Source organism: Tachypleus tridentatus, chromosome 8 (assembly GCF_004210375.1).
Source record: "Tachypleus tridentatus isolate NWPU-2018 chromosome 8, ASM421037v1, whole genome shotgun sequence".
Taxonomy (NCBI): Eukaryota; Metazoa; Arthropoda; class Merostomata; order Xiphosura; family Limulidae; genus Tachypleus; species Tachypleus tridentatus.
Window position 1 is genome coordinate 28240408 of NC_134832.1, and position 13785 is coordinate 28254192.

Consider the following 13785-nt stretch of genomic DNA (forward strand, 5'->3'; position numbering starts at 1 on the left):
GAGTTAATTGTGAAAGTAAATATTAAGTTGGACAACAAAACTACTTTTTATATTAAATCTTAATAATGATGGAAAAGGAAGTGAAATTGTAAAATTAGAAATTAAAATTCAAGAAATAAACACTAGTTTGTGGGTCACACTTAGTGTATGAAAATGCATTAATGCACACTTATTATGTTCCCCACTGGAGCACGAGGAGCCTGTTAAACTTAATAAAATATTAGTAGATCAAATTACTCTCCAACCTAGGAAATGGTTTATGAACAAATTACATATAACCTGTTGATAAGAAATAATCCTTTATGCAAACCTTTATCCAGTTATCACAAACAGTTTTTTGAAATCGAAGAATGGAACGAATGGCATCTATGGTGAGAAATTCTGCACCTCTGTCAGTCCTTTAAAAAGAAGATACAAAATATGAAGTATACAAAAGTTGTATCTCACTTGCTATGCCTTAAATTATTATATCTGTTCACTTAAAAGTGTATAGTAACTACTGACTATTTTCTTGTGCTAAAATCCCATGTGGTCCATTTAATACTTAGCAGTATCAATACTGCTCTCTGGTGAAAATTAGACCCTTTAATTAAAAATTTATATTTCATTTGGACCAATACTTATGATTATGTTAAGTACTTACTTATCTGAAGCTTTTCTCTTTCGTGGGGTTGAAGATTTTGCTGGTGGAAATGATGTTGTAAAATCTAAATTGTTACGTACCTCACTGACAATCTGTTTAAAATAAGAAAATAAACATCATATCTGGGCTCTTTCCACTCAAAGATGAATCGCAGATGATAATGGATGAACAGTTTATCTTTTAATTTCAAATTCTAAACTGTTCTTTAACATGTATTACAAAAATTATTAAAACTAAACTGACAAAATGTTCATTGTTATATAATATATAATAAAGAAATATTATTAAAATGAGGTTATTAAAACAATAATCATTAAAAACTGAAAATAATAAAATAAAAAGTGATAAACTAGAGGGTAAACAATCAACCCTATCCACCACTTTTGAACTACACTAATATAATAACAAGTACTTGACCACCATTCTTATAATTTACCAACAGCCATAAACATAAAGTGCACACTGTGATCTATTATTGGTAGAAAAGGTAATCCAAACATAGAAGCTCACATCCACATTCTGACATGCTAACTATGATAATTTTTACTTTTTAAATAACAATTTTGAAGGAATGGAAATTTTTTCTGATTAGATCATTGACTAATACCATTGTTTAACAATTCCATGTGATTTTATTACCTGCAAAAAATATATTTTAATAACCAATTTGTAAATTGTCTGTAATATCTGCACACACTGTTAACAAATGAACAAGGTCAAGAAAGTAAGGTTGTTTTTAATAATTTTAAAAATAAATATATCAAGGTGTTATTATTTTCATTTATGCAATTACAGAACATAAATTAGCTTTCTTGATCATCACAAACCTCAAATGCATCTTCAGGTTTCAAATTGTTTAAAAGGAATTTAATGACAATTGGTAAGTCTTCAATTTCAAGTGATGGCAATGTTTTCAGTACTGTTGCCCTAGTCTGAAAAGTGAAACAAAACATATAAAAACAAAGTGTAGTGAATGAATGAACAATTATTAGAAAATTCACAATTTAAAATAATTTTGGAATAAAAATATCACAAGATAAAAACCTAAACACTAAAGTGAAATAATAAAATGATTACTACTTCAGGAGCAGATTTTGGTTAAAGGCCATGTTGCGTGCTAAGTAATAGCTATAAAAATCAACAAACCATAATTGTTTCATTTAATATTTATTGAAATATTGTTTAGGATAATATGTCACAAGCATATCAAATAATATCATTGAAACCTGTCATAGTATCAACTTTTCTCACACACATACCTATCAGGGTAACAGTTGGTTTGATTGGTTGTAGGGGATTACTAGTGCAAAGCAATATGGCCATCTGTGTCAAACATCTGATGTAAGAATAAAAACACTATACAACATGAAAAAAAAAGTTAGAAGCTCAAAAAGTCCAAAAATTAGGTAAACAACACAAATAGATTTAAAATGCCCAATGGTCAGACAAAAGATAAAACCACAATCAAGCTTGGCAATGTCCCCATTGCCAATAACAATGTACAGCATCAGGGATAATTCCTTAGAAAATAGATATATAAAATGCCACTGTCACTCACAAATGTAGCAGCACAAATGTCAAGAAGGTCACACACTGGTGGATCAGTGCCACATGAAAGAAAACAATGAGTTAACAAGCTGTGACCAATGTGTAGCCTAGCCTTTTGTAAACTATAAGGCCAAACAATAACAGCAGGTTTGATCTAGAAAAGTTTGTTATGATGTTGCTCACCCCACATTGCCTGCTAACTGGTGTGAAGCCAGACCATGATCACAGAACCAAAGTCCACGTAAGGGAGAGACATAGCTGTGACACCACCAGAACAGACAGAATTAGTTTTAGTGTCAGCATGCTTGTTATCTCGAATACCAACATGTACATAGTAAAATTGGATAGCAAAGCAAAAAAAGAGCTAAAAAAAGTTCATATAAATAGTACAGTTACTGTACTGCTTAACTTTTATGTGATCCAGAGCAAGAGAAATAGCATACAGCTTGGCAGGGAACACAGAAGCTGAGAAGAAGATCCTGTGAGCAACCACAAAGCCACAACAAACATTGCCAAAGCCCAAAGAGTAAACTGATTTTGAACCATCTATATAAATGGAACAGAAGAATTGTTTGAAAGATGTTTGACAAACAGAAGACGTTAATTCCATTTGGAAGTATCCACCTTCCTCAGATAACTCAAAGAAAGGTCACAGGTGGGGATGGTAATGAGTCATAGTGGTATGGACTGTATCAGAATAAGCAACATCATCCAGTGATAGATCAAATTCTCCTAGCTGTGTCTGTGTATGTAGGCCAAAAGGAAGAATAGAAGACACAACATAAGGTAGGATGATATTGTAAAGATCAAAGCTTAGTAGCACACTGAAAAGAAAGTTGCAGTGCTGGAAATGAAGAAGAGGCTCATGGAATTCAGTGTACAAACTCTGGACTTGGTAAATGTGGAGAGTCTCCTTGCAGAGCTAAAGCCTCAGATTATGGTCATGGCCCATCATCTTCAAGGCAGAGAGCTTGACAGAACCACAGACCAGAGACCCAAAGTTCAGCTTGAGACATATGAGAGCACAATAGATCAACATTGAACATTGATTCACTCCTAAAGTGGTGGAAGAGAGGGCATGGAGGATGTTCAGATCTATGGTACACTGACAGAAAGCTGCCTTATTCCTTATTTATGAGTGGAGATAAGTCGCACAGCAGAAACTCATTGGCTGGAGAAACTAGCGAAATTTCAGACTCGGGAATGTTTCGTAAATACCTCTCAATGATAACTCCTTATGAGAAATTCAAAGTAACATATACAATAACTTCAATAGGTATATCCCCAATAACCTCTGATTTAAGTAGGAATTCTGATATATACATTTCCAACAAGATGTCTCCATAACGTAGCTTCTTAACTGACATCAGAGACAGCAAGCCTCTCTGATCCCTTGTGAATTAAAAAAGGGAGACATTTGACTTAAATATTGGTCATATAAAGAATGAAGAATTAAATAAACAAGGTACAGGTACAGACTGGGTTAATGAATGCTGTTCAGTCTTCTAAATGTGGCCTCTTTCAAATTAATAAGTTTCCTTATTGTTTGTTTGTTTTTTCGACAGGGTGTCACTGAGTGACAGTTCCATACAAAATAGAGAAATTTTAATACCTACTCACCATACCCACCACTACAAGGGTATACACTACAATGTCAAGTACAGGACTGTAGATACACTAGGTTTTCATGGACACAATATCCAAAATACCCATTGAGAACATCTAGCACTGGTACTTAGTCAACCCTATCAGGACCTGCGAACTGACTCTCAGAGAGCCATCCAAAGAAAGGCCACCTGTCTACAGAAATTCAAGGCCAGCATGACATGCTGAAGTGCCATTGAGATAAACTAACCCATCAATGACACTTTTCATTACCATCAGCAGAAAACCATTACTTTCAATGAACAAAACCATTAAGACTAAGGAAATGTGTATAGAAACTAGAGAATATGATACAGCAAGTATAGCATATTTCATGTATAATTCACTGAAATGTATATCATTAATCAATATTAAATAAATGTGGAAATGTATGTGTGTTTTCTTATTGCAAAGCCACATTGGGCTATCTGCTGAGTCCACCAAAGGGAATTGAACCCGATTTTAGCATTATAAATCCATAGACAGCAGTAAGTTTTCGGATTTACAATGCTAAAATCAAGGGTTCGATTCCCCTCAGTGGACTCAGCAGATAGCCCAATGTGGCTTTGCTATAAAAAAACACACACAGTGGAAACATATAATTGTCTGTTTTTTACTTACATTTAATCATATACATAAAGTAATCCTAATACTCAAAACTTAATGGCAAGTTTATTCTAAATTTCAAGTTAATTAGGCAAATCAATCAAAAGCTGTTGGTACAAACTGTCAAATATACAAGTTTATGGGCTACAGCAATATTGCATTTTATCAGTTTACCAATATTTATTTAATATACTTTATTTCAAACAACAAAAATTGTTTATGTTACATTCATTTTTTTCAGTGGTAAATTTTTCTTGGTATATATAGTAGTTTAGCTTTTAATAAAGAGTTCAGTAGTACAAGTTAATTGTATCTGGTCTGTTGGTCCAATCATGTGCCCTCACCATTTTAATAATAAGCTACGTGATATATAAAAAACACAGATAAATCACCAAACAAAGCTTAAATAGTTTTGTATTTAGATAAATATTTAACCACTTGCAATATTTTCCTAAATATTTTATACAATCATGGCAACCAATACTCATAATTATTATCCTCTTCAATAATCACTTTAGTAATTTACAGCAAATGGAGTTTAAAGCCATTATACACATCAAGCACACACTTGTAAAAAAAATATAAACAACGATTGATATGAAACTTAAGAACAGGTTGTTATGGCTAGTGAATTTCTATAATTATAGGTGAACATTTCCATAAAAACTGTAATGACAAAATGGCAAGAGCACAGTGACAAAAGAAAATCTTTCAATACAAGTGCCATGGTTATTTAGAATAAAACCCTTTATACTTGAGAATTCATTGCACTTAAGAATTGCCAACCTGAAGGAAAAAACATCAATATCTTTTTGTGCATCTATTGACATAATTTCAAAACTTCAATAAACTAGGTGCATAACTTTTGCTAAATAATTAAGGAGTCAACCTTAATATGGACAAGAATCAAAGTTTGTTTTTGAATTTCATGCAAAGTTGCACAAGGGCTATCTGCACTAGCCATCCCTAATTCAGCAGTGTACAACTAGAGGGAAGGCAGCTAGTCATCACCACCAACTGACAACTCTTGGGCTACTCCTTTACCAATGAATAGTGGGACTGACCTTCACATTATAATGCCTCCATGGCTGAAAGGGCAAGCATGTCTGGTGTGACGAGTTGTCAAATTACAATTCGAATGCCTTAACCACCTGTTCATACCCATTCAGAATCAAAGTTAGGAAGAAGAAAATACTGCAAAAGAATAATGCAGTGCCACTGTTGGGTTTCTATGTTAACATTATGTATTTATTCTATTAAGCATTATTCATACCAAAAAAGTATCTCATAAATTTCTAGTCTTAATATTCTTCTTTTTAAAAATAATGGGACTAAAAAAAATTGTATATTTAAAAATATCTAAAATGTTGAATAAGATTCATATACATTTAGGTAATAAAATCATTTTTAAATGTGTAAATGAATAAATATTTTTGAATTTTCCAAAACAAAAGAAAAAACTTGTAATGCTCTAAGTTTACCAAAATAAGTATATTTTCTTTTAACTAACATGTAGGTGTACACATTTAAATAAATATAAATTGAAAGAATTATTTCTAGTCAGTTCCCAAAAGTTATAATTTGTACTCCAAATTAAGTAAATATATAAATATATATATGACAAATAACAAATTTTGCTATGTGTATACGACAAGACAAGGATAATCATCTATTGCTATATTCATATTTATTCTTTTATATATATATATATATATATAACACACTTCATAAATTCTATATATATTAACACGCTTTATAAATTCTATATATATATATTACACCATAAATAAAATAAGTTGGAAAACAAATTATTTCACTATACCACTGTAACTATCTCCGATGGTATGTTTAAGTTGGATAAAGTGTCCAATATAGGAATCCTCAATTGTCGGGATTCCAAAAGAAGATCACTGAAATAAGGAATAAACTTAACACAATAAAAATTACCATAACAAACGTCCCATTCAAGAAAAACATATAACTAAAGATATGGATATCACATAAATAAAGAGTACCAAATTTGCTGGTATACAATATATTTTATTCATAAAACAATATCTGACTTTTCTCCTTGTCTTTTACACAGGTTCAAAGATGGGTTTCAGCAAGAACTATCTGGTTTTTATGTAATGTGTGATTTTTGCATAGTGAAGCCACATCAGCTATCTGTTGTGTCAACCAGGCAAATTGAACCCCTAATATTAGTGTTATAAGTCCATAAACTTACTGCTGTCCCAGCAGAGGACAAACTCACTAGTTAACAGCATATTCAATAAAAGCTACACTGTTCACTTTTGGTTGCTTTTTTTAGTAAGTGCATTGATATCATGCTACCTAATGCATTACAATTTCTAGTCAGTTTATAGAAACTGACAAAATTAGACTGAAGCCTATGGCTATTTTTGATAGAAGGACAATGCCTAAAATCAAACTTTCAAATGGTGTTAATGCTTTTGTGAATCCAGAAGGTTGGGCAGATGAGAATGGTACAAGCTAAAAATATGAAAAGTTTGGAACAAGAAGCCTGGTGTCATTATGCAGAGAAAAAGTCTTACTGTGTGGGCTTCTTTCAGTACACATTCTGTTAATTCTGTCAGATATTACGTACATACCGAAAACAATGCAGTTATGGGTATAATACTAGGTGTTCTGAGAAGTTTCGTGCAACATATGTTGTGTCTTAACATGCCTCTCAAAGATAAAGTTTGTAGAAGGTGGAGATTGTGAATGCTTAAAGGACAATGTACATTCACTGTAACAGGAAATGCACATGCTGCCATCTTGCCAATGATGGTTGAATGGTTAAGTCATCATGGGAAAAGATCAATATCAATGCAATACAATGATCATGCAAGATGTGAAGAATTTCAAACAAGTTGAGATGGGAAAGTGGATGACAAGATACAACAAAAAAGTTACCAATGAGAGAGATATTACCAACAGCAGTACTGATACTATCATCTATGAATATCAATATTATGTCTATGATGATGGTATTATAGATGACCGAGTGAAGGATTTATTTGGTAGTTCAAGTGAAAAAGAAAATGAGGAATAATTTTAAAGATTCAGCAAAGAAATTTTGAAACATTGTATTGAACTAGTGAGTGAATTTCTTTGTGATTTTTTTCAGGTTCTTGTGATGTTTTAAAAATCAATTTTATATTGGAAAAAATTTCTGTAATATACTAATCTTGTAATCTTTTATATTAGATCACTATACCTTTTGGTTTAGTATATTTTTGTCAGAGAAAAGGAATTCAACTGAGATAAAAACTTTGTAAAGTTGTTTATTACAAGTTTGTGACTTAAGTTATGACTCACTGAGCTATATGTAGCATTTGAAGAGGATAAAAAACATGCTTGTGGTTGTACTTATCACCCCACAGTGCAAGACAGCATGGTTTAAAAATAACTTCTTTACTTTTTTTTAATATATAAAAGTAACCCCCTACACTTGATTGGCAACAGATATTGTTTTATACACTAAATCTCAGAGAAATACACTTAATTTGCTTAAAATATCTTGGGTCATCTTACACACCAGCAAATACGGTAGTTCTAAAGCTGCTGTAGTAAAAAACTATGACAAGAAAATGCTGGATAAGTTAAAGCAATGACTTAACTCTAACAGAAATATATATGGAGAAAATTTTAATTTATAATACATATAATCAGAGAAAGGAAAGCTTAAAATCACTATAATATTATGGTAGCAATCAATTTCTGCAGTTGTATGTCCTAGTAAAAAAAAAAAAGTACTTATAAAGGTAGTAAAATAAGTAGATGCTGATAGTATTACCAATGAAGAACGTTTATATTTCTTACATACATCACAGTATAAATTTATCTTTTACTAAGTTAAGAAGCAGTAGCTTTGTATAAAGTTGATTAGTTTTTGTTGTTGTTTTTTTTACCAGAGTCTCCTTGCTACTTCAGAATGGTCACTATCATTGACTATATCTGGAATTGATGCAATGATATCACACTGAAAATTTGTAGGGACAACTTCTAGCATTTCCAGCAACTTGTCAGTCAGCTCCTGTTACAAACAAGTTTCAATTTTAGTAGTTTATAATTATCTTTTAATTAAAGATTATGCCAAAACAGCTCTTTAGATATTTTTGCTTTTAATGTGTATTTCAAAATAACAATACACATCAGGCAAAAACTTATAACCATGAGTGACCAAGTCTTCCCTGCTTTATGCCAATTTATGTCTTCAGGGAATAAAACACAAGTCTTTAACATACCTTTTACAAGCTTGGAGATGCCCAACTATAAAAAGCTGAAGTAGTTCTAACAACCAAAGGGTGAACACAATTATTCCATTTCCACTGGGCATTTCTAATTTTTTGTCCAACCTTTCCATGTTTATCCTATATAAAGGAGGTTTTACACTTATCTCAGTCTATATACTTAAATATTTAAAGTTTGTGAGCTTATTTTTTCAACTCACTTCTTAGCAGTTATCAAGTACTCATAGATGTGTTACCAGTGAAAAACAAAATCATAAAGTGAAAGAAAGAAAATTAAAGTGGCACACTTTTTTTACTCATTACACATCTGAATTGTTGACTTTAAATAAGCATGGCTTGGTATGGAGAAAAGGATTATAGTGCACACTAATATGTTACTGAATACTAGCTAATATGATACAACTTACCAGAAGCTTGTACTGAGGTTACTAGGGCATCTGTTAAAATGGATGAAAAAAGATAATTGGTTCGAAATGACAACTAGCATAAGACAAGGGTGTATTTCATAACCATTTATATTCACTGCTGTTCAGGACTGTGAACTGTGAATAGTGGACAGGTAAAAACAAGGCAAAAAGATTGTGTCAGACAGACAATGAGAAATGCAAGAAGGTCAGACAATCAAGTACAAGACTGAGCAAAGTAAAGATGAGTAGTCAAAGCAAAGGACACAATGTCAAAACTGAAGAACAACTAATTTGTTCTTTACACTAATCCTGTCTATATAGATTATACAATTTAAACTCTTCCTACTTTCATTAAAGTTTGCAAATATATGAAAATAATGGTTCTTGATATTTTCTTTCTCACCAGCCAATGCTCAATAAAAGGTACTTTTTTTTATGTACTGAATTTTGAAAATTGGCTCATTACATTACTTTATGAGTCCATGACATTTCTGTTAACTGTATGTCAGAATAAGATGAAGAATGCATAAAAAGATTTTAATGTGCTTTTTGGTCATGGAGATAATAGCCTCCTAAATCACTACCATTATATTTAATTCCTAAAACAAAACTTGTAGATGAAATCATTTGAAATTTGAGAACCTTCATAAAAGTATGTAGTTTAAGTAAATTTAAACACCTAATTTTGATTTTACCATTATTTCTCAAAATATTTGTTATTTATTATCCTTCTTTCTATTCATACTCTGAATGATTCATCTGTAAAGCAATTTTCATTTTGAGTATAAAATAATATATTCTATCATGCAGTTCTCACATTCCACTTGCATAATCCCTAGAGTTTCCTAAATTGATATCAATTTTTAAGGTAGATATTTATATTTTACTTTCAACTTTCTCTGCCATATCACTGACACTAGCTATTATCACTGATGTATAAGTGCAATGAAACCTTTAAAATTAAGAAATGGATACATGTATTTATCTTTTATATCTTCATCTAATAATCTTAAAATATCTACTCTGAATCATATGCATAATTTCAGGTCTTTACCTTTTCCCATTTTTTTATATTTTTAATGGTATATTTTTCTTCTCAATTCTTTATCTTCTACTATTTATGTGTACACACTTCACTGGATCCCCACAGGTAATATATAAAGTTATAATCAACTGAAGGCTGTCTTTTGCTTAAAGTGTAATGTTTGCTCTCATCTTTTATAACACATGCCCAGTGAAGAGATGAGCATAAACATTTAAATAATCATTAAAACTTCAAATAAATAAATTCAAAAATACAAAAGATACATAATTAACTAAAATATAAGAGTAAAACCAAAATTAAATTTAAATGTATATCAAACTAATATGTACAAAGCAAGAAAAAACAGTCAAGTGCTAGGGACCCCACACTCTCAACAACAAACAAAATTATATTTCCTCATTTGTAAATAGATATGTACATCTACATTTACTGTTAATTTAGTGACATATCGGAGGGAAAAATGCCCTTTCTACTTATTATAAGCATACCATTCAATTTAAAACTGTCACTTAGCAACACACCTTCTACTTTGTTAGTGGGCATGACTTAGCTTAAATACAGCAATTTTTACAACCACTACCTGTGGGGAAAGTTCTTGGAACATACTTGAATTGCTGGTAAATAACCATAAACTGTACTTGGAATGTCTGACAAAGACTGTCTACATTACATGTACATTTTCTTTTATACCAGCTCTTAAAGCTGACAATTGTAAGACTACAAATGGATAACGAGTTATCAAAACTTAAGTTTTAAATAATATTTGAGAGGTTTCTTTTGAACTAAAATAATAAAAACTTAGATAATATAAAGCTTTGAATTACAATGCACTTGGTAATGATAATTTCATCAAAGCACTGACAGCAAAATGGTTTAATTAAATTTTGAATGTGATGCAGTAAAATATGCAAAAATGAGAATAAAAATGACATTGGTTGTTATAGGGTTATGAGTAATATGAACAGAAGAAGATATATATAAAGTAAATGCAGATTATACATGAATGTAACAAGATATGTTGTTTTATATTTATGCTAAGTTCAGAGGATAAAGCTACTGGGATCCCATTATACAGAAAATCTACTGATAAAGAAATAAAATAACTAGAACTCCACAGTTAGAGACATTTGATTGAACTTATTATGTCTACTTGGTTGATCAGTGTTAAATTGGTGTGCTTTAGACCAAATGACTCACTCTGGAATGTCAAAGTTTCTCAAAAGCCCTATGAAATAGTGAAATAGAGTATCATTATGTGCTGTGCCCACACCTTGGTGTTAGTTACTACTAGCACAAACTTCATTAGGCTATCAGTGCAAACCTTTTTACCATATTGCTGGTTCCAGTTTCATTAAGAGCTAAATAAATAGCAAAATCTTCTCCAAGTAGCCCCACACTGTCCATAATATCTTGTTTGGCTGTACAGTACTAACCTGACAACTTGTTAGATGTTTGTTGCTGTTTCTTGTGATTAGCAAACATTTGGGTCACACAGAAACCAATGGAAGTTCCTACTCCTGTGAAAGGTCTGCCTCTAACTGGAATAACTCAGCTTAAACATTGTGGGATCTTTCAGCCATACCATGATTTAAAATATTCTTGATTTCTTCATTATAAGGACTAATACAAGGTGTTCAGAAAGTCACTGTGCAGTTTTGTGATAATATTTTATTCAGTCTATTTCAAGCCAGCAACTGATAGCAGTGTTTAGAAACAAAACAAGAAGGATCCAAGCCTGTACTGATGCCAACAGGGGTCACTTTCAACATTGTTTATAATTGTCATTCATATTTACCTCCTGTATTCTATATTAAACCATGTCTGTTAATAAATATATAAGTGCACAGTGACTTTCCGAACACCCTGTATTTTGCCTACCTGATCCAAGTACAAATCCACCTTATATTTTAAGAGTTTGAGTAAATTCTGTTAGCCTGAGAAGATGGAAGCATGGAATTTACATTAACACCACTCAGGTTTTTATACTGTTTATATTTTATGCACAAGCCTTGTATCCATTCCTTGTTCCAAAAATAAACTTTTGATCAAGTCATTTTTATAAGCAGGCAAACAAAGACAGATGGTAACATCTATATATTTCTATTTTTAGTGTCAACAATCGATGCTCACAGTGCCATAACTTGTGAATAGCACACTAAATGAGATATTATAACTTTATTTTTGACTTGAACAAATTAAGTTAGGCAAAATGAATTGCATTTTCAAAGTAAGATACAAATTAATGCCTTTTCTTTTAAAGAAATATAAGAAATAAGTATTAGGGCAGCCTGGTACATTAAAATTTGTTTTTTTTTATTTAGAACTAACATTATAAGAATTAAAAACATGAGTTGTGTAAATAACAATATTAACAATTTAAGAAAGCAATAAACTAGTAAGTGGAAAGTACTCACCTTACTGTTCACAATTCTGTCCAACCACTGAAACTGGGTTAAAATAAAATGAGGTATGTCTGCTATATCTTTACAATCAAATATTTCTGACCTGAAAACAAAACCACCACCTTTATTCAGAACATGTAAAATACTGAGAAAAACAATCATCAAATTACATTCTTACTTCTAAACAATGTAAAACATGTAATCTTACAATTGTATTCTTTTTTTAACATGGGCATATTATTTATATTAACTATGATAAGTATTTATTTTACAGGTACGAAAATCACATCAATACATCTGTTGGATATGTGCAGTTCAGTGAATAACTACAAGCCAGTGGTCAAAATCTGAACACTTAATCTGCAATATACATTTTTACACATATTCAGTCATGTCCACCCACTGAATGTTTATATGTGCTAAAAGCTCAGTTTTCTTTAATAATTTACTGGAGACTTACAATACCAAAATGGTGAGATAAAACAACATTTGAGAAATACAAGAGATTAAGATATTATTATTAATAACAGTGTCTACATATGTAGTATTTACTGTGTTATTACAGTACACAAATGTGACTATAAATTCTCATACACAATGTCAGAAATTTAAAAGCATGTCTTAGTCACCAATGTAAGAGCTTTATGTATGCTAAAACAGAAACTTAAACCTATTTGTTACATTGTTTTGCACCACAATTCTAAACATAAAATCTGAATAAAAAAATTCATTTTTAAGAATATTTTAGAATTTCACGTTTTCAAACTCAGACATCAAGCAGGAAGATATGATTTGTATTTCAATGTCTAACAAAATAACATACTGTACGAAAACAAAACTTTGTTTTCAAAATTACTACATTTGTGGAAGTAAATCAGAAATTTGTTTACAAATTTCAAATTCTCAGTAGCAATTTAAATGAAAACTGATATGTCTAACACAGTATTGCCTAAAAACACCTTACATCACAATATCTTGATAAAGATGAAAGTCATTTTGATCCATTTTATATCTTTTAAATATCCTAATATTGAGTAAAATAAATGATTTTTTTATAAAATAATACAAAAAAATGTTTCGTGCAAGTATTATTTAGTCCTGAGACCTTTTAAAATATTTCTATTTGAATCTCCTACCAACCATCTTATTTGATAAAATCTTAGAATACATTAAATTTCACAAGAGAATAGTATTCAAAGCAAAAGAAGGTGAATAAAGTACAACACATATA

General features: G+C 30.9%; 1 protein-coding gene across 4 annotated transcripts in view; it reads right to left on the reverse strand.

Annotated features, from left to right (window-relative positions):
* The window catches only part of Fancd2, a 152592-nt gene that overhangs the window by 85723 nt on the left and 53084 nt on the right, over nt 1-13785 (reverse strand). For all 4 annotated transcript variants that reach the window (XR_013011959.1, XM_076447882.1, XM_076447881.1 and 1 more), the window contains 6 exons: nt 12567-12657; nt 8359-8483; nt 6264-6351; nt 1471-1575; nt 644-735; nt 311-398 (listed from right to left, as the gene is read on the reverse strand). Coding sequence is in view for 3 of the 4 variants with exons in the window: in XM_076447882.1 (XP_076303997.1) it covers nt 311-398; nt 644-735; nt 1471-1575; nt 6264-6351; nt 8359-8483; nt 12567-12657 (589 nt within the window). In the remaining variant the exon portion in view is untranslated. The remainder of the gene's footprint in view (nt 1-310; nt 399-643; nt 736-1470; nt 1576-6263; nt 6352-8358; nt 8484-12566; nt 12658-13785) is intronic.